The sequence below is a fragment of the Saccostrea cucullata genome, unplaced genomic scaffold, assembly GCF_032062105.1.
Source record: "Saccostrea cucullata isolate Sc308-1 unplaced genomic scaffold, CSIRO_AGI_Scuc_v1 ctg240, whole genome shotgun sequence".
Lineage (NCBI taxonomy): Eukaryota > Metazoa > Mollusca > Bivalvia > Ostreida > Ostreidae > Saccostrea > Saccostrea cuccullata.
This window is the reverse complement of record NW_026930783.1, coordinates 162,206-184,430: the sequence shown is the minus strand read 5'-3', so window position 1 is coordinate 184,430 and position 22,225 is coordinate 162,206. Positions and strand designations below refer to the sequence as shown.

The 22,225-nt window shown below is 33.4% G+C and overlaps 1 protein-coding gene across 4 annotated transcripts in view; it reads right to left on the bottom strand.

Moving 5' to 3' along the window:
• The window catches only part of LOC134230094 (filamin-A-like), a 48,744-nt gene extending 27,012 nt beyond the window's left edge, over positions 1–21,732 (bottom strand). The window contains exons 1-24 of one of the 4 annotated variants that reach the window (XM_062711872.1): positions 21,153–21,732; positions 18,347–18,536; positions 17,952–18,017; positions 17,243–17,456; positions 16,726–16,834; positions 15,964–16,151; positions 14,591–14,746; positions 14,103–14,231; positions 13,751–13,880; positions 11,176–11,313; positions 10,664–10,837; positions 9,743–9,889; positions 8,167–8,250; positions 7,719–7,859; positions 7,210–7,377; positions 5,822–5,968; positions 4,968–5,048; positions 4,561–4,698; positions 4,013–4,180; positions 3,655–3,801; positions 2,519–2,602; positions 2,114–2,254; positions 1,631–1,804; positions 1,092–1,241 (exon numbers count right to left, since the gene is read on the bottom strand). In XM_062711872.1, the coding sequence (XP_062567856.1) occupies positions 1,092–1,241; positions 1,631–1,804; positions 2,114–2,254; positions 2,519–2,602; positions 3,655–3,801; positions 4,013–4,180; positions 4,561–4,698; positions 4,968–5,048; positions 5,822–5,968; positions 7,210–7,377; positions 7,719–7,859; positions 8,167–8,250; positions 9,743–9,889; positions 10,664–10,837; positions 11,176–11,313; positions 13,751–13,880; positions 14,103–14,231; positions 14,591–14,746; positions 15,964–16,151; positions 16,726–16,834; positions 17,243–17,456; positions 17,952–18,017; positions 18,347–18,536; positions 21,153–21,483 (3,595 nt within the window). In that variant the 5' untranslated portion in view covers positions 21,484–21,732. The remainder of the gene's footprint in view (positions 1–1,091; positions 1,242–1,630; positions 1,805–2,113; positions 2,255–2,518; positions 2,603–3,654; positions 3,802–4,012; positions 4,181–4,560; positions 4,699–4,967; positions 5,049–5,821; positions 5,969–7,209; positions 7,378–7,718; positions 7,860–8,166; positions 8,251–9,742; positions 9,890–10,663; positions 10,838–11,175; positions 11,314–13,750; positions 13,881–14,102; positions 14,232–14,590; positions 14,747–15,963; positions 16,152–16,725; positions 16,835–17,242; positions 17,457–17,951; positions 18,018–18,346; positions 18,537–21,152) is intronic. The other 3 variants (XM_062711873.1, XM_062711874.1, XM_062711875.1) reach the window with 3 other exon arrangements.
• Between the last annotated feature and the right edge of the window lie 493 nt (positions 21,733–22,225).

Below are 22,225 nucleotides of genomic sequence, written 5' to 3'. Positions count from 1 at the left end.
TACATTACCCTTATACTTCAGCAAAAAGTGGGACTGTATTTCAATGAACATTTTCTATGATAAAGTTATGTCGGAAAAAAGAGGAAGTCAGACCCCTCCCCCCCCCTCATATAATGTGTCCGTAATTCGTCCTAATTAATCAGGACCCCCCCCCCATCCCCTTCCCAGTCCTGAAAACACGGTTATCGACTTTGACATAATGTAAATGTATTTTACAGCGCGTAATGAACATTTGTAATCAACATGATAAAGAATTAACACAATGTAAAGATAGTTTTAAATCACATAAGAAAGAGTTAACATATTCTTATTAAATATCCACATAAAGGAATGGAGTTTTGACATAACGTAATAAAGTGTTGATATAATATGGAACGCCGCGACTGTCTCCATAATATATGTTCACATTATGTTAAAAACCTTTTTACATAAAGTAATAAAGCACTGACATAAAGGTAAGATGTTTTCACCTCACATTGTGATGACCTCGGCCTAAAATAAAGATACATTAACATTACGTAATAATGCTTTGTTATAATAGAAATATACACTCACAAAAGGGAATGGACTTTGACTAAATGTAATGATAAATTTAACCACGGAACACTTGTAAAACGCAATTAACTTGACGTAATGCAATTTTGACCTCACATATTAAAGAAATGAAATAATATAAATAAACATTCATTTCACGTAATTAAGTTTTAACACAATGTAAACATATTTTCACTTCACATAATGAACTTTGGTCTTCAAGTTATAAAGTGCCGACATAATGGAAGAATGTGTTTACTTCATGTAATGCAGCACTGACATGATGTAAAGATATTTTTACATCACCCCATAAAAAAATGATATAACGTAAAGATATGTTCACATCACGTAATGATAGATTGACATAATGAATGCATAGTTTTATGCTATAAGGCAGTGATGGCGTTCCATATGTCATGCTCCACTGCATCTTGATTGTGTCATGCTCTACTTAAGAATTCATGCACAGATCTATAATTTTCCTCTAGTCAGCTTCTAAGGACTGGAAACAATGCTTGCACCTCAACAGCATACCAAATTCAGGCCTTGGAATATACCTTCAATGGAGACAGTGAATTTCTCACTCAGGCCACTGGGGCCATGAAATGTAAACCCTGCTGACTGGTAGACAGAGAAGAACTGCTGGTGACTGAATTCATCCATGACAAACTCCAACTCATCCAAAACCTCAATCCAGAATGGACTCCCTACAGAAGAGAGAAAGGGAACCTTTAAAAGTATTCCCATGATCATGTCAATTATCAGGGACATGTCAAAAAGGGGTTTACCAAATACCACTGTTATGTCAATTAATATTCAAGGGGTATGTTATATACCAGGGATATGATAAATACCTGGGTTATGTTGAAATATGCTGTTGATCAAAAATTTAAGATGTTTTTTTGGAATCTAAACTTAATTATCTCAAACTCTAAAATCTTAATCTTGAATTTTTCACAATGTCCCATAATGTTCCAGATACGCTTGATATCAATTTTAAATAGATGTAGAGTAAAGTCATGCTTAAACATCATTATTATAAGCTACTTAAAATAAAACACAAAAATACTTTTTGGCTTATCTGCATAAATCTTACCTGGGATGTAAATCTCGTTAAATGTCAGATGAACTCTGTGTCGCACGGCTTCCTGTCCCACAAAACTGACCTCATACACCCCCTTCCCAAGATCCTCCAGCGTGTGGGGGACGTGATTCTTATTGGCCAGAATAGCTACCTCCAAAATACCCCCGCCAGCCTTGGACGCATCAACTGTGATAAGGAAAAGAATTTTTTTTTTATTTTATCTGCATACATTTGGACATTATTTCTCAGATACTGTATATGGGCCGGGTTATTTTCAGGATGTGTTATATTCGTTCTTTCACACTTGCAAATAATTATTTTGCCCCATTTTATAATCTCCTAGTCATTTTTATGTTTAAGAAATTATACTGTATCCTTGTGAATTCACCTTGTTTAAAATTCACCCACACGTGAGTAGGGTGAATTGGGTGAAATTAAAATGGGGCAATATTTAACTGCATTCAGTATTTTGTGACTGAAAAAGCAAAACAATACCTAAGAATGTACAGGTTTCCCCGACAAAGGTGTGGAAGGGCATGTTGTTGATGATGACACTCTTCGGGTTGAACACATTGACATACTGAGGGCCTCCACAGAGGTCATCCTTACCACAGAATACCTGGATGGTGTACTGCCCTGAAAAATGACACAAATTAATCAATCAGGAAAGGGTAAATTGTTATAGACACAAGCAAATAATATCCAAATGTTTTTATTTTTTTTCAATTTTATTTATACTTTTGAAGCAAGAAAATAATCTTTTTAATTTGGAAATTTGTTTTGCAGGACTTCTAGTAATACAAATGTAAGCAAGACTGATATTTTCATGTCATTGAGAAGATGTTCTCCCACAATTAGGTCAAAATAAACGGTGATCAACAGTAAAAATCTGTCACCTACCTACTTCCCTTGGAGTGAATTCAACATGCATCCCATCTACAGCCGTGTGGGTCGTCTTCGCAGGAATCTTCTCTCCTGATGGACCTACAAGTCAATTCCGAGATTAATGGATCTGCCTCATACCAATTAAAGCAATGACAATCACAAACATGGATTATATAGTCTAGTGAACAAACACCTAAATAAATCTCAATATATACAGTCCAACTGCCATATCTTGAATTCTGATATGTTGAGTACCATGGATATGCTGAAGTGAATTGGAAGTCCCAACCACTTATTTTTTTAAGTAATTTACCTTTGATATTTCAAAGCCTCAAATATCTCAGTGTTTTTCTCTTGATCCCATTGAATTCAAGATATTGAGGTATGACTGTGCCTGAATTGCTGCTATTGATATTGGGATATTATAATTCTGTTGACATGCACTCACCTGTATCTACTGCCATGCACTACGCAACTCCAGCATTCTTCATGCAAAAAACCGAACCAACACTTTGAATACACAGTACAATTTTTATTTAAACCGCAACTTTTTACAGCTTAACAAGGGTTGATAGAATAATGGTCAGGGTTTTGCTGTGCTTTTCACCATAAGTGCTGGGATTTATTTTAGTGGTTAAAAAGATCAGAATTTTTATTATTCCACAAATAAGTAATTTATTTCAGCCTAATTTACAATAAAACTTCCTTTATCAAGTTTTAAATATAAATCTAAAACGTTCAACTCTTTTTTTCACTAAAGGGAAGTAACTTAGGAAGTATAGCTCTCTCTACATATTATCTAATACTGCTCATTCATGCTTGACATTCAGTCCATATGCCAACATTTAGGCACAAGTTAGTAAAAGTATTAGTACCTTTTATTATACATAATCCACAAGTACTCATGCTAGATAAATAGTAGATTTCCCTTCAAAATATTTTTTATGCATAATTATACATGTATATGCTACAAATTGCAATTCCTCTATCATGGTGCATATTTATATATTTCATGCATGATATTCTATATATTATACTTCAGACTGATGAAAATCCTTTTCCTAAATTTAGTTTTAATTAAAACATTAATTATCATCTAAATGATTTAAAAGATAAGAAAAAAATCTTTGCACGATTCATTGCATTCTCACTTGTGATGTCTACCACTGCACTGAACTCTGTCGCTGACGATGGCGTTTCTATGGTGAAGGTGGTTAGTTTGTTGGCAGGAAGTGCCGTCTTCAGACCAGAAATGGTTGCCCCGGCAGCATCCATCGCCAAACAGGAGAAGGGGGACCCTGGAGAGCAAGAAATCAACATTTCAAATAATATTACTCAAGACAAAATAAAAATCTCCTGTTTTGTAAATACCTTAGCTAATTACCTGTAATTAATAAAACAGCTCTCCCTCTTTTTAATGTGTGTTTTCTTGCTGATCCCCCCCTAAGCATCTTGTTATACGTTTGATATTCACCTGGAAAACCCCTTGACATTGAAGTAAATAAATACCTGGCAGCCCTTCACTGTTGAAGTTTATGTTGACGTATTGTCGCCCCGCCTCCTCGGGGGTGAAGGTTATTCTGTATACACCTGCACGCTCCAACTCTACTGTGTTTCGGAGGTTTCCGTTGTTGACCATGATTTCTAGCTGACCTTCCCCTGCTCTTGTCACATCAACTGAGAAATAAAAAAGGTCAAGCCAAATGTAAATCAAATTATTATCTACAAATAATCTGGGATAAACTCGGGAAAATATTTCCATGATATGCAAATTTAGAGTATTATGGAAATCCCCCCTCCAACTTTTTGGGTCTTGTATATACCTTCCTATGAGGGCTTCACATTCATTTAATGTAACTCAAAATAGCAATTTGTCCACCAAAATTTTTCAAAATAAAGATTTTTTGCCACTTAAAGTTTAACCAACAGATATGAGAGCTGTAGGTTTTGAATAAAATAAGTAAATGTACCAAATTTCATTCTCTGACAATACTTGCTTTTTCTGAGTAGCACTTAACATTAATTTTTTTTTTTTACCACAAAGAAATACTACTGACTTGTGAATTCCACTGGTGACCCGACCATTCCATCTTGTAGAGGAGTAACAGTAATGGCTGATGTGTCGTAAGCTTTCGCTGTGAAGGGGCTTCCCTCTATCTCTGTGTCTCTGTATTTTATGAAAATCTTATGGTCACCTGTAAACATCAACAGAAAATGAAATCACTTTTAAAACAAACATGTAAGTTCCCCAGGGCATAGCATCCACTTTTAATTACCACACCCTCATCTGTAACTTCCTAGATTTTTGTTTTTAATCTCTGTCAAAACATTTGTAAACTTTAAAGCTTTCATTCTGGAAGTACAGTTATTCACAAAAAAAAAATATTTTTGCGATTTAAAAAAAGAAAAACTTTTCTTTAGCAATAACAGTCTTACCAGTGCTGTAATGGATAAATCAACTTACCCACTTCTGTTGGTACATATTCTACTATTTGACCTTGTGACCCACTAGAAATGTCACATGGTACAGAACGACCACTGGGACCTACAGTAAGATAAAAATAGAACTTTGTCATTTTGAATTCATATTTCCTCTAATATTTTGGTACAAAAGGGAGAAAGCTCTGGGTAACATTCAAATTGGTAATTAAGTTGTAAAATGAGGATTAGCCTGACTAAAGTTCATTAACTATACGCAGTCTAGGGGTACATGTCTATTTACATGTAATGTTAATGCAGAATATGACAGGGAAAAAAAAACCAAAAAATAAACAGCCAATAAAAAGCAGATTATATATCTAAAGGTAGGGTTAAAATATTAAAACAAAATACATAAAAAGAAATCTAAAAGCAGAAAAAGGCAGTAAAATGTGTATCTAGATTAAAAAACAAAAATCTACAAGGGCGAAGTAATGCTCTCTGCTGCATGCCATGTGTGTGCAGAAAATAAGGGAGAAAATTCAACACTTACACATAACATTTTTGTTTTTTCACTCACATACTTGTAACTTTTCTCTGTGCATTCTGATTAAATGACCAATTAATTAACAAAAGTTCTAACATCTCTTTCGTACATTTAAAACATGCAATTTATTTTTCACACTTTAGCATTAATGTATGACAATTCTGCTTAATCACATACATGTAACAATCCAAGTAGATAACTATGTGACAGGTGTACAATTAGTGGTGAAAACAAAATAATTATAAAACAGAAGGAGACAATATATACTCTGCTTCTACAGAAACTGAAATGACAGAGAGACAAGATATTTTTATACTGATGGTGGGTTTTTTCTATTCCGTTGCTGTGGTTACCTGTGATCGACACACTGATATTTTCGGACATATTTGTGTCACAATTCACAACAAAGTTTGTTTTCCTATTACAGAGAACGAAGTCTATGCCCCCGCCCGTGACGGAGATAGACTTGGGGTCTGTCACTTGAACAATCCATGGAGATCCTGCAAAGCAAAGAGATCATGATTTCTGGGTTGTGTATTGACAACGTGAATATGTTTCTTTGAATTAAACTGTAAACCAACATTATTCTCACGATTAGGTTGAAATCCATCCACAGTCATAGATTTTTGCAACCAAAACACATTCTGAATAAATTAAAGATCTTTTTAAAATAATTTTTTCCACAGCAAAAAAGGTTGTAAAACTTGTGGATATTTCTCACACAACAATAAAAGTTGGTCTACAGTTTTATGTTTAAAGGTACTTGGACACAGATTTGAAGTTAATATTTTCTCATTTTTTCTGTATAATATCACGAATTATATATTTTAATAGCATTTCACATAAAAATTAATTAAAAATCTTATTTCATTTAAAAGTTATTAAAACTTTAAATTTTTTGGCAGGTTTGATTGACACATCCTTGCACTTTCACAAATTTTAACTTTATTCTTAATCCTTAGGAAAAGTGTCAATTTTGATGTGTTTTAATGAGAAATATCAAAACTTTTATCAAGAAAAATAATTTTATTCAGAGTAGAAATGTTAGAAAGCAAAACACTTTCACAAGTTTCGTCATTCTGAATGCGTACAGAGTTTAGCAAATCGAGCAAACTCGTGTTATGTACACAGTTTTTGTAAACAGGGCTCGAGTTCTGTTATTGTTTATATTTAGAATTCACCGGGTGCGTTCAATCGTCACAGTCTGCTTACCACAACTGCACGGACTGACAATATATTGTGTGTTTCTTTTGCTTTCGAACGTGTCTACTCTGAATTTTCTGGATTATAGTATTAATATTTTTCATTTATACAAAACGAGATTGCCACTTTTCCTAAGGATTAAGAATAAAATTAAATTTGTGAGAGTGCAAGGATATGTCAATCAAACCCGCCGAAAAATTTGAAATTTCAATATCTTTTAAACGAAATAAGATTTTTTATTAATTTTTGTGTGAAATGCTATTAAAATATATAAGTCGTAATATTATAGAGAAAATAATAACTTCAAATCTGTGTCCAAGTACCTTTAAGGAACACCTGTGCATTGAGTGATACCTTAAAAATTGCTTTGAGCCACCCTTTGTATCAAATTTAAAACAAAATTTGCAGAGAAAATTTGACAATCCAGTGTTTAAAGTTTAAAAATTACCAGCAGAATGTTAAATCACTAAATGTGTGTTAAATTTTAAACAAAACTGCACAGAAATCTGATAAAGAGTGCATAAATTTACAAACTTACCTATAACTGGTAGATTATTAAACTTCATTTCTATGGTGTGTTTCTCTACTTTAGTGGGAACAAAGGAAGCCAGGAATTTGTAACTGCCCAGGTTCTGGACATTGCAGGCAATGCGACCTTTGTTGACCATGATTTCTATGTTCCCTGAGCCAGCCTCTGAAGCATCAACTACAAAAAAGAATTGGAATCTGTTACCAAGGGCAGTAACTCTTCAAACTCAAATATATTTCTCACCATGTACCAATCTTATTTTAAAAGAACTTTGAAAAGTTTGGATTTTTTTGGTAAAATGAAGGGAGGAAATCTGAGAGATTGAGAAAGCAATTATCTGATAGTTCTTAGAGTAAATTTACAAACATTTAATGTATACTAAATAGAGTAACATGAAAATAAGAGTTAAAGAAAGAACTCTCCTCTCTTTTTCACCATCTTTTCTCCAAGTAATTGCCTTTTTTAAATGATTTAAGATTATAGCAATATTTTTTAACTTATTAAAAATTGTCACTAACTGTTGAATGACACGGGTTGATTGACCGTGGCGTGTGAGGGCATGTGTGACACAATGACCTGTCCAGCATCGTACACCTTGCAGGAGAACGGCCCTCCCTTGACCGGCTGGTCACAGAAGTAAACCATTATCTGATGGTCACCTACAACAGGTGTTAGATTGCATTGGAAAACAGAAAATTATCAGGGATGATTTATGATTTACTAAAAATTTGTTTCAAATTTTTTCTATTAAAAAAAAATAAAATCAAAACTACTTTAAAATTAATTAAAATAAAAAAGAAATACAATTAATAATCAATTCATGAAACATCTATTTTGAAAGTATTGCAAGATTTCATTACACGTATAGAATATTCAGCAAGCTTTTCTTTACGTAGTATTAAAAACAATCTTGACAAGCTTTATGATTTTAAGTTAATTTAAATGGATTAATTATTTTCTGATTACCTGTCTCAAAAGGAGTGTATTCCACATCAAATTTTCCATTTCCCTTTGTCTCTATCTTCTTTATAACATTTTTACCAGAGGGAGCTGAAAAATATGGGACTCTTTGAAAATCAGCAATTTTGTTAAAAAGCATACGAGGATTACATTTTAAAAACTGAAAAGATAAAAAAAATACATGAACCAAAAATATATATTACATATGATTATATTCAACAAAGGAAAAGGCTATAAATTTCACAAATTTCCCAAACCGAACAAGAAGACAGATTTTCCACAACCAAATTAAGTCCCTTTGTATTCCCCCTTTTTTTCCAACAGATCTCCATTTAATAACTGAAGTATACAGTGACAAATAAAAATAAATATATAATAACTTACCTTCTCTAATAAATAATCGACCAATCAAAAGAGTGAGAATGGTATAAAGTTGTGTAAGTGCATAACTGAAGAGATCAGGCGGGTCATGCTCATCGAGTTGTTAAAAGCGCGAGTTACCGATAGTGTATACACCGCGACCCCCTATTTCTTTACTACAATGTACTGTACATATCATACTTTGGTTTAAATTCCGCATTCGGTTATACTGATTAATTTAATAAGATGAAGCAAATTTTCTTTGATATTTAATTGTTTAATCATTACATGCAGTATTATTGATAGATAAAATCTATTGTATTAGGTTTACGAGAAAAATTAATAATATTGCATTATCTAATGCATCAACAGAATCATTGAATCTGACTATAATATGATTATTCATATTTTTCACACATATCAATTTAATGAACACATGCAGGTCATCTGCCTATTAAGTATTCTAGTTCATTTGCATATTCATTATAATTCCAGAACTCTAATTCTGATTGGTCCTAAATGACCACTCAATCCACATATCAATCAATTCTCTTGCATCCATCTACACATTCACAAGACAGAAGACAGAAATTAAAGAAAAACATATGCATGCTATACATATTCATAAATAATATTTCCATAAATAATACATTCATAAATATTCATTAATAATACCTTATTCAAACACCAAGACATGACTTTCTTGAATTTAATGAGACAAATCAGTGAATTTTGAAAAGCAATTAATGCATAAATTTTGATTGTTTTCACAATAGAAGCAGATATAAATAAATAAATACAAGCTACAAAAAATTTTTTCTTAAAACTTTTAGCAACAGGTAGGAAATGTGTTGAAAAAAATAAGATTCCGCAACTCAGGCATGAAAGCATTTTAGGGTTATTAGCCCTTTCTTTATCACTGGTAGGTCATGTCCCTGTTTGACCCAAACTGACATAGAACATGCATAAAGCACAAGCAAAAGGCATGCAGCAGATCAGTTTATAATAAATAGGGGGGATCATGGAGGAAAAATAAATGGAATATAGAACATAATAAATAAAATTTATCAAAAAAAAAAAGAAAAAACAAGAACAAAAAAAGCATGAAAGAAATTTATCTAAAATATACACAAAAATTGTTTTTTTTTACATTAAAGTTTAAATAAAACCTTGGAGAAATATCTATAAGTATGTTGCCGGAGAGTGACTATGAAATTCTTACCTGTGATTTCTACGTCGACCTTGCCAGAGGATGACCCTTGCGTGTCCACCTCGAATCTGGCCGTCCTGTTGACCGGGACCAGACTGAGTCCGTCGCCACTGACCGTAACTCGACCCGAGTCCACGATGTCCAGGGTGTATGGAGAACCTACAAATAAATCAGCAATCGTTAATTCATAATCAAATTGTCCCGAGTCCACAATGTCCAGGGTTTTTGGAGAACCTACAAATAAATCAGCAATCCTTATAATTATAACAAATATCAATGTCTAGGGTGTACGGAGAACTTGCAAATAATTCAGCAATTACATTAATTCATAATTCAACTGACTGCAATTGCTTACTGTGAAATCACTAATTTTCATAGGGGTTTAATTTTCGTGGTTTTCGTGGTATGAAGAGACCCACGAATTTATATTCTCCACGAAATGCAATTTTTCACATGTATAACTACTAAACAATTCTTCAACCATGAATTCAAATCTCCATGAGCCAATACATTTTCTTCAAACCACAAAAATTTGACCCCTGAAAAATATAAGATTTTACAGTAATTGATTAAGATTAATCCTTATCTATTTGCAAAGACAAATATATACATATACATGTAAATACAGCAAAACCTGTTTATAACAAAATCACTAGGACTTCAAAATTTACTTCCTTAATACCGACTTTCTTCAGATCAGAATACAGTGAAAATTTGCCAATTGGATTCATAAATTTTTTTAAAAATTCTTTATAAATGAGTTCCTTATAATTGGGTTTTACTGTAGTAAGCATTTGTTTTTTATATGACCCAGTCAGACAGTCACAGAGCTTTAAAATAGTTAAGTTTTCCTTATGTACAAAAACAAAATGAACTGCACAATAATATATCTGACCCTGAGTGAAATATAACTTTTTGTAGAATTTTTCATACCCCTGACTTCAATATCATTATAGAAGACATTGACTTTGTAAGTGCCGGCGCCCTCTGGTGTGAAGTCTACTCTGTACAAGCCTGCCCTCTGGTGAGTGATGTATGCTGGGACCTGCTGGTAATTGTGGGTCACTGTCACCCTTAGGTCTCCCTCACCAGCCTCTGATGTGTCCACTGAAAAAAAGGGTGATAACATTGAATCATTGATGTGCAGTTTTCTGTTTATTTGCATACCTCCTTAAATTTCTTTTAAGGTAGAACAACCCTATTCCAACTAAAACTAGAATTCTGTAATATCATTACATTGTTAAAGAGGAAATTGTTAAAAACAGTGGATTATCATTTTAAACTTATCTCTTTAAGCAGAGCATCTTCCAACTTTCACATTTTAAAAAGCTTTTTTATTGTGTACCCTAAGTTCTAAAATCATTCTTATGTGTACAAAAACTTGAAATTCAAATGCAATCAATGTCTTAATTTCTTGCCATTTTAAGAGGACTAAAAAATCCTACCCATAAAGTTGAGTCCCATTCCCACAGTTCCTCCTTCCAATTCAAAGACTCGGACAGCATTGGGATCAAACACTTTGATGTTGAATGGACTTCCATTGATGTGATCCCCTTCATAGTGGACAGATATCTGCCAGACACCTGTCAAAGGCCAAAACTTTAGTTTATCTTCTCACATTCTTTATAATTACAATGGATCAGTATAAATAATATTTTTTTTTAAATGTTAAAAAATCAAAGCTTTTAAAAGTGAAGATCTAATGCCTAATGTACAATGACACATCTATAAAACTCTAAATTTCTGGTCTAGAAATGATGTCAGAAACAAAACGTAATTATAGTAGATAATTATATATTCTTCTTTGAAGCTGCCTTTAACCAACAAAGATAATATATAATTACAGCATCACACTCATTGAGTGGTGAGACAGATTAAGCTAGTGTGTAGCCTGACAAAAAAACATCTAGATAAATAAATACAAATATATGAATACATCTCCTTTTCACTGCTTAACTGCACACTAAGCAGTACACTGCAGCCATAAGCAATCTGAGCATAAGATTGGTGGCCATGAGTATAGCTACACTTTGCAATGGACTTCTTTTTTTCATTCTTCCATAAAATAATTGGTGCATTATTATATATAAATTATGGGTAGAAAACATTGAAAATCTCTTGTCTGGTTTTCATATCAATGGGCACAGACTTGCTGATAAACTATTGTTGAATTTGTCTTCATATTCATAAAACTTGATCTTTTAAAGAGGCCGGGAAACAGTTTTTAATTTAAAAGTGTGTGTGTGTCAACAACTTAGCAAATTTGCATTCAGTGAGAAGGGTAAATTTATTATTGTACAAAGGACTATTTTTGCCCCTTTCGGCCTACTCTCACTTATGATAATTGAAAATGGGACAAATTCAAAAAATAAAACAGGGAAAAAGGAACCCTGTTATCAGCCATGTTTCAGTCCGCAAGAGTTCAAAACTCCACAAACTAAATACAGAAGAATGAAACATGCTTTTTTTTAATCTTCTATGTCCATTTATTTCTTCTTCAAGAAGCTTTAAAACATAGCTTAAACAATGTGTCAAAGAAATGAAGCTTAAATGTTGTAAGCTTGAACATGTGGAAAGGTAGCTCAGATGTAGGTTTATGGTGAAAAGAAACTCAGAAGTAATGCTTCCATTGAGGAAATATAGCTCAGATGTAACTTGATTGTGCTGAAAAGTTTCTTAGACACTGAGCTTGATTTTGAGGAAGCAATGTCTCATATGTACCCGATAGCTTGTGATGAAATGTATCTTAGAAATTAAGCTTGAATGGGGGAAATGTAGCTCAAATGTAGTTTGAATGTGAAGAAAAGAAGCTCAGATCTTCAGTTTGAAAGAGGAAAAAGGCAGACTCTTGTAGCTTAATTGGATGCAAGATTTAGCTCAAAAACAAGACAGCAAAAGAACTAATTATGCAGGTAGATCAATGCTATATTCAATGCTTCAGGCAAGAGATACAAAGGACTTCAGCATATGTATAGCTAAGACCTGTATATTTGAAATATAGCCTAAGAATATGACTATTTATAGATCTATACTATTTAATGCATGCTAATACAAATACTCATAATAAAGATTTCTCAGGAAAATTTTACATATTTTTTTAATTAAGAAATATAAATAAATCTAATATCTTTTTGCAGCATGCTTTCATAAATACCAATAACAAGAGCTCTTTGATCAGGAAAACGCTATAAAATTCTCATTCAGAATTTTTTCTGTCAGAAAATACAGAGATACATGACCAGCTTCCAAGCATGCGACAGGCAGCTGTTAGTAGAATGGAGGTTTAGAACTACGGACAGTTCATGCAGCGCCTTCTGTCACTTACCCAAGTCCAAAAATACATGAATAAAAAGCCTGTTTACTGCCTACAATGTGCTTCATTTTCATTCAGGTGAAAATAGGCAAAATGAAATCCAAAGAACCTTGGCAAAAGATTCCAAGTTCTGTGCTTTATATGTTGGTTTAATAAATTGATTCAAGATTGCCATTTTACCAAAAAGCTTCTTCATTCAAAATGCTTTTTTTTAATTGTTTAAGCAAACAGCCAAATGATGGAGGGAAGGCAAAATATGTAGCAATGCAAGTGCTTTTGTTTATTTAATGTACAATTTCCCAAGGCATTGTAAGAAATCTTATTATTTTTGGCAAAATAGATGCTCTGTGTGCAAGTAAGTTTAGAGTGTTTATTTAAGATACAAAGATTTATATGCTTTATGAACTGGACATTGGTACCGTCCAGCTTAAAATACAAACAAGCTCAGTAGAGGGATTTCTCTTTTTACTTACTCTATGTAATATACGGTACACATTAACTCTTTCTTGGAGTATTTTAGGAAAAAAACTAAATCTTGTTAAAAACAGAACAATACACCTATTAACTCTACTACTAACACATAACTGCTCACAAGAAAGAAATCTGCAAGATTTTGACGAGTGAAAAAATAAACTCAAAATTTCATTGGTTATTTTTCCACCAATCAGGTGCCACAAAGTTCTTTCTTGGTGAATGTCTATACGTACCGACTTCTGAGGGGGTGAAGTTAATGACATAGTCTCCATTTCTGTAGACTGTGCGTAAGTTGTGGACTCTCCCCCCGGGGGCTCTAGCCTCTACCTGGACGTCACCTTGCCCAGCGTACTGGGAATTTACCTACGTTACCATGGAAACCAAAGGTTTATTATTTACCTACATTACCATGGAAACCAAAGGTGCACATTGTTTTTTTATCATACATCAACTTTACATTTTTTCATTAGTTACGAATATAAAACTGCTAAAAGAAAAAATAAAAAGAATTCAAGCCTGATTCAAACACTCCTTTTATCTTTAAAAAGAAAGTGAACTTTGGTACTAAAAATAGATATGACTTACTTTGAGCTCTGTAATCATTCCCACTGCACAGTGATCAACGCTAGAAAATGTCACTTTTGATCTGTCTGCTAAAACTTTGAATGAGATTGGACAGCCCACAATTAACTGGTTCTCACAATAAACATTCAGCTAAAACATAAAAATAGGCATTTTTGGAAACTTTTAAAATAACAAGTCAAAATATAAAACTTTGAAAAACAGGATTTGAAATTGATTTCTTTCCCTTTTTTTGAAGGGGGGGGGGGGGGTGAAGGGGGTTGTTGTTAATTGTTAAGGAAGGAGGTTAAACAGGGAGTTAGGGGATGTTTAAGGGAGTTTAAAAGGGGTGGTCTTAAATTCCATTATGAATATTAAAAAAAACTAATTCAAAACAGTCCAAGATATAACAATTGTCCTCTATAAGTCAAGTAAACATGATTTCCTGTACATATATTAGTTTTTAATACTTCCTTAATTAAAAAGTTTACCACATAAGAAATGTTCCTTACCCTGTGGATGCCGGTTTCCAGTGGTGTAAATGAGGCGGTGCCTACTCTACCACTCCAGGAGAAGGTAACGGGAGGGTTGGAATCCGGACCCTTCAGATCCGCTCGGATAGCACTGGATGAGATGTCGTCATCCTCAATCCTCACAGAGAATGTGGACTGTACCGAAAAAAAAATAAAATATATTTATTTTCTAAAGGGATATTACACATAATATAAAAAAATCTTATCCTCTCAAATTTCATCAATTTAATATATATATATTTCCTTAATCCAAGCATAAATAAACATTATTTGTCAATAGCCTAATCTGAATAACAATTACACTCTATAAGTACAAATTCTATTAAATCTTATAAAATACCTGTAAAAAGAAATTTGAAAGCAAGATTTTAAAATATTACCTGTTATACCTCACTGAAGCATTAAGAACTAGATGCATTAGTCCAAAAAAGTCAAAATAATTTCAAATTCATGTGTGTTTTCTTTTTTTCGGAGCTTCGTGTAATCTATCCCAAATCCACTATCAAATCTATAAACTTTTTAAACCTCCACACCTATAAGTTCTGGTTATTGAATGCTTGAGTAAGCATCTGGACACCCTGTACCAATCAATACACATCTCTAAAAACAGGTAGCCCTCAGTTTGTTTATAAGAAACCGGGGTAATAACAATAGAGGGTCCCAGGTCTGCTGATTTGACCCATTGTGGTCAATTCACAGAACCACAGGGCATCTCGGGTTGCCACAATGGTGATAAAATATTGTTTTATGGATAGATAATTTGGGTGATGATGTCTTAGTAAGTAATTCTGACAGGTGAAGGGCCTTAAATATCTGTTAAATCAACATGACAGAATTTATGTGACAAATGACTATTAAACTTAAATTTGAATTGGTATTTCTTAGATGAAATGTTATTTCTTGGGTGACAAGATTACATGATTGAAGGATCAAGTAACAAAATACTTTTAAAAGCGATAAGTACAGCCAAACCTCATCTCAAACTCAATGATGCAAAGAAAATATGCTTTGAGATTTTCCCAAGGGTTTGAGATATTGAGAGTAATAATAGGTATACTTAAAGAAATGGTGCTTGGAACTTTCAATTTTATCTCTTCATGCAGTCATATCCATGGTATTAAAGACCTCAGAGTTCAAGACACCAAATATGTTTGTTTAGTTCCATATATATACATGATGCTTGCAAATCTTTGAAAATCACTCAACTTGAAGAGGTATTGAGATGCTTTGTAATACCGATACACCATGTATTTTATGACTAATTGGCATACAAAATAATCAGAAAGTAGAGAATATTGTCCTGGTGAAGGAAAATATTTAGATTTGGTCATTTATTTCACAGTTTTACTTACAATGATTCCAATATAGCAGTTTTTCGGCTGAACATCCATGACCACTTTTTCAGCAGGTGCCCTGAAGGGTTTGAATCGACTGAAGTAGGCGGCGTACGCCATGATACCAATGTGGTCCACCTCAGGATCACACATTTCTTTGGCTGTTAGAATGGGCTCCACTCCCATCCGCTTAGCAGCATCAATTCCTGAAAATCATAGAAATAAATTTATATTATAGAATCAGAAAGTGAAAGTTTGGGTGTTTTAGAAAGAAATACTGTAAACCAACTTTTAATTCGTGACAACTTAATTTCACTATTTTATGAACGTAAATTAGTTCGCGACGATTCAATTTTTGCGATGAAGCCCTTTTTTGATCTGTTGTTAATAGACACAGACTTTACGGATCTGTTCGCGGTGAGAAATATTCATGATGGGAGACTCTCATGAAACTCGAGAAAATTTATTGCACACGAATAAATTTTGGTTTACAGTATTTAAATGCAGACCGATTCAAAACTGAAACTAATTTTTACAGTAACATTTCCAAGCATCGTAAGCTAACTGTATGGGAAAAAATCAAGGATCTACAAAAATCTTCCAAGCATACAGTCCAACTAAACTTCATTATCACGAAATTGAGGTATCCAAAGATTCGAGAGAACAAGTTTAAAATATATGAAAGAAAGAATAGTTGAAACTTCAAAATGACTTTGACTATGTCCATCAGTTTTCAAGCTTACTTCGAACAAAGTTTCACTGTACATGTATTCAATTTACCTAATTGCTGTACTTCAACATGGCTGCCATTCAAATTGGGCCATCCAGGAATTGTAGCACCACTCGACACACAGAGATTACAGAGCAGACGTCCATCAGACCAGTCCGACTGGAATTCACAAAATTAAAATCAAATCCTCCTTACTCTTCTTCAGAATCAAATGATATACATAGAAGATCTTTGAACTAAATGTAATATTCTATGCATGTACATAATTTAATTGGCGTATTCAAAATTAAGTGCAATCAATGGATATGGAGTTTTTGGCGTAATCATGAATTAGCGCTACACATGTTCGTGCCGTATATTCTATTTATAAATGAATTCTTAGCGGTATTCGTGAATTAATGCATCATCGTCTGCGCCAAAGCCACTAAAATATAAAACCCGCTATTTTAAGAACACATGCAGTATTATATTAACAAATTATTGTTATCCCTGAGTAAAAATGACCCAAGAAATCTTCAGAAATTGGTCTCCAACTAACATGACAATATTCCACATAATACCACTTACCGTAAAGTTGTTGATGGTCCCCGATTTCAGCAGTTTGCGAACCATGTTCATGGTGGCATGGTAACCGGGAGAGTCCACTTTCATGAAGTAGGAGAGATAGGTCATGCCAGACAGCTCGTCAAGGTCGGGGCTTGACAGATCCTCGGGCCGTACCACCAGAGGAATGTCAAACTCCCTTTTGGCCAGCTCCATAGCATTCTTACAATTGTTTAGCCTGGTAAAACATCACATTCAGAAAAACACATGGTTTAACATTAAATCGAAACATAAGATTATATGTAGGATAGGATTTTATCAAGTGCAGGTGAAATAATTTTGTTTATCTCAGTGCAAAATTTGAAAGTTACAAGCCTTATCCACACAATTTCATATTATCTTATAAATGAGCTTATTTTTCTTCTTCAGTACAGGTTTGCGAAAAAAGTTACATATTTCAGCAATTTGAAGTACTTGGTAATTTAATATACGAGCCAGTGTAAAACTTTGTGCAATGTACCTCATTTCGATCAAACCCGCTAAAGAAAAAAGCCCTAATTTTTTTCAGAATCATCTCAGAATACTCCCTATACACTGATCTCCTTCCTCCCAGTGGTCTCCCCTCCCCCTTACCCATCACTCCTACTCATCTGTCCCCCTCCCCCCTTGTGCCTGCCCCTTACCCATCACTCCTACTCATCTGTCCCCCTCCCCCCTTGTGCCTGCCCCTTACCCATCACTCCTACTCATCTGTCTCCAGTTGGGGCACAGTCCAGGTCTACAGTAGTCTATCAAGGCACTGTCAAGGATAACGAAACATCATTTAAATTTAAATTATACTTACAACAGTCATAATTTAAAATAAAATGAATTTAAAAAAAAGTTCCATCCAATTTTCCAGTCAATCTCAAGCTCTTAAAGCAACTAAACGGCCATATAAAATTAAATAAAATTTACAACAGAAGATAATACATTTTTAAGATTATTGGATATACATTGGATAGCAAACATCAAACTAAATCCAAGAAATTCTCCACTAAGAAATTTTCTTTCCATTTCCAGAAGATTCAAAATTAATTTCGATGAAAATGCAAAGGGAGGTAACTTGTGATGTTATTTTCCACATACTGTAGAGCTACTCCACTGTTCCAGTCGGTGGTGAAGTTTGTGATTGCACACTCCGGAATGACTGCCTGCAGCCAGGCCAGCATTAGTTTCTTGGTTGGGAATTTCGTCTTTCCGATCTGGTATCGCAGAATTAAGTGCCATATTAAACCCAAAATCAGCTTCAGGTTTCCATTCACAATATCCTCTGGACCTGGAAATGGTGAAAATTCAATTTAATATTTTTATGCAAAAATTTTTTATAATTTAATGTCATTTGCTAAGTATGTCATGTCATATGCATATCATGCTTAAATATGAATTTCCTGAATGTGTACATATTTCTTTACTCCTGTTAATAAAAGCCTCAGATACAGTTTTTTCTTTTTATGCTATCAACACAAAAAAACATTCACAATAAAAAAAGGTAAATTTAAAAAATATCTATGTCTCTTATCGAAAAATGATTACACTTTAGCCTAGTTCCTTTTCTGTTAGAAGAACTCTTAAGAGATAAAAAAAAAATCATAAAAACTCCCTGAAAAATGTCAAGTATTTGAGATTATTTACTATGTACTTATACTGTAGTATTTATAGGCACCAAACTTGTTTTTATCTAAAGGCAATTTCTTTTAGATGTATGTATGACCAAGCTGGGTAAAATTTTCAATCTTCAATGGATTACGTACATACAAATCTATCAATTAGCTAGTACATACTTCATTTTCCCAAGGACACTTTAATGGCTGTGTATCAAACTGGTTTTAAATATGTTCACGTTTTGTGAAGTACTTGTAATAACAAAACCTTGGTGTCTATTCAAGAAATAAGTATGAAGGCCACCTTAATTGAGACCCCCCTTCAGATTTATTTCATACTGGGATTACAGACTATTGGAATACTTTGTAAACTGGATTTTTTTAAAAAAAAATGACAAAAATGAATTTGAAATTTTCAACATATGTATATGATTATGCTTCAGGCTAGTATAAAAGTTGATGATATTTAGGTTTAGCATAGTATTTTTGGAAAATGATAAAACCATTTCATTAGCTGCAACTGCAAAGTGTCATTTTACATACAGAAAAAAAATTCATATAGTTTAATGATTTTTGATATGAAAATTATGTTCAACTTCAAATAGTGCAGCAATATTGTAACATTGAAGGAAATATAGGCTAACACTGTATTTCATACTGCTTTTGTAATTCAATTAAAGATATACTACATTTTTCATTATTAATATTTACTGGTAGTCATGCATTTTCATTGCAGTATTATATAAAGATAACCACACTTTTCCACAGAATACTAGATGGAAAATTGATATTTGTTCGTTTATATTTTTGCCTGTAGTTAGCAATGCATGAATCTGATTACATCTATGCATGGAGCAGGTAAGAATGTTAATTAAAGGTGGTACACTGCTGAACACTAGGTCTTTTTCCTGAAGATTCAATCAATATAAGTAAATCAATAATTCAGTATTGCACCCTCAGTTTATGGCAATGATTTGCAACTCCACGAAAATTATGGCATATCTCTCAACTCCAATGTTTGCTCAATGTCTTAAAGGTCTTTGCTTTAAACATTCCTTTTGGAACCTTTCTTTGCCTTTTAAACCCTCTCTCTCTCACTTTCCCTCTCTCTCTCTCTCTCTCTCTCATATTACTTTGAACCTTGATACTTTTTTTAAAAACCCAAGATTTGGATTTGATATTGTAGACAATAATTTTCAGATCTTTTTCAATATACACATTTATGGGGGAGTGATTCATAATTTAAAAATGCTTTTAAGTTATCATGGGACATTTAAAAGAGAAAGTGATATTTATAAAATAATAATACATTTTTTCAGCAATTTGTATGGATGACAGGATATTTTATCACAAATTGACACCATTTTTTAAAACCCTCAGGAGTTTTGATTTCAGAGAATAAACATTGTATCATGCATGGTGTTCCAGCTGAATATATTAACAATACATACACCTGTGACAGATACTGCAATACCTTATCACAGGTATTGATGAAATCAGTTTTAGGAAGCTATATTGTAGTAACAGAATGAGACCTTTAAAATATATAGCCAATATACTTCCTAATCCAAATAGCCCTATGTATATTCCACAATAACAACTGTATTTTCTGACATTATACTTTTATTAAATTAAGGCAAAAAACCAGCCATTTATAAAGGTGTAGTAATTATGATATTCCCCTAGCTTGATGTAGTCCAGTAGGACTTATGATGAATGTTGACCCAAGGGTTAGTAGGGCTGGGTTAAATAATCACTATTTCAGCTCTGTGCACATTTTTCATCCCAAACACTCTTTCCCTGGGGACAAACCTAATTGTGTTTTCTCCATATGTATGTGTCAAGCACACACCTGGCTGTTTCAGTTTGTCAACATTTCAGAATTGTTGAATTTTTTTCTCTATCAGAAAATGTGTTATTTGTACATAAATTATTCAGTGTTGATAATGTATAACATTACCAAAACAGTATTCTGAGTTAGAAATGAAAAATACCAAGAAATAGTTTTTCCAATTAAAATTACTAATCTCTTCAAATACACTAGCTACAAATATGCCCCTTCTTACAAAAAAATATTTCAGCAGTCCATGAACATCTGTGCATATGACAGTACTTTAAAGGACAAGAACATATGATTTGAGAATTTTTAATACACAATTTAGGCCTAATATACAGACCCCCACCCCACCCCACTTCCCATTCATTGACATCACATGGTTATTATTTACTTACTCATGAAAATATAAAAATTAACATATTGTGATTAACAAATCAAAATAATAAAATCTTACCAATATTCACCAGTCTAACGTTGTCATTGGCAATAGCATTGAGAGCTATGGTAACATTTTCCAGTTGTTGATGATGATTCAGGGGCTTTTTAATGATCCGCCCCACTTTTTTACCCTGCAGTCCCTGCACAAGAAAACAAAGCTTGACACCTGTATCAAAATCATTTTCCAGCTCCGTGACGAAATCCGTCGTCTCCACCCCAGCTACTCGGAGCTGTTCGTTCACCCAGTTTGTGAATGTGTTTTTCTGAATCAGAATCCATCGGTCCGACCCGTCTCGCATACTCATGGCTGCATGGCCCTCTTTCGAGAGAGCCCGGAATGAAGCCATAGTGGTATCCTTTGATGTAGGTGATGAACAGGTCTAGCTTCCCGCGGGATAATGATCTCTCGACCCGTATTAAAGTTCCCCTGACAAGTCCTATCTGTCAATTTGCCACCACTCGCCGTATCCCCACCTTTTGTGCACGAAATACCTGCACCAGGGTGTGGATTGTTGACCCTTTTCACGATTGAGTTATTTTCTCGTTTGGCTTTACATATTTAAATGAATTAATAACAAAACCGGTTTACCTGAGCCGTGCAATTTCTTCTTTAAATTCTATAGGCTGTCAAACAAGACCGCGAGAATCCCAAAGCTAAATATAACTGTATATTCCGCCATCTAGCGGCCAGGTAAGTCATTTTCCATTCAAGAGTCGTCACGGTGGAGTAAATCGATTACAATCTATGTACTACCAATAAACTGTGTATGAAATCAATAAACAGATAAAGTAGCAATAATTCACGAGATATAAAATTAATCAATACCAAAAAAAGTAAAACTCAAGTGAAATATTGAAATATATGGAACCCATTTTTTTCGTGAACAATGCATACAATGTGTTATTTATAATGAATAAATTTGAATTTAACCTATAGAGAGTAGTTTTTCATATTTAGATTAATCATAAAGATGCAAAAAATAGTTTATAGTTTATTATTACACTCTAATTCTTGTATATTAGAAATACAATACTTTTTTAAGTATTTCTATCAAAATGCACAGGTCGATCTTCCATAACAACGCGGTG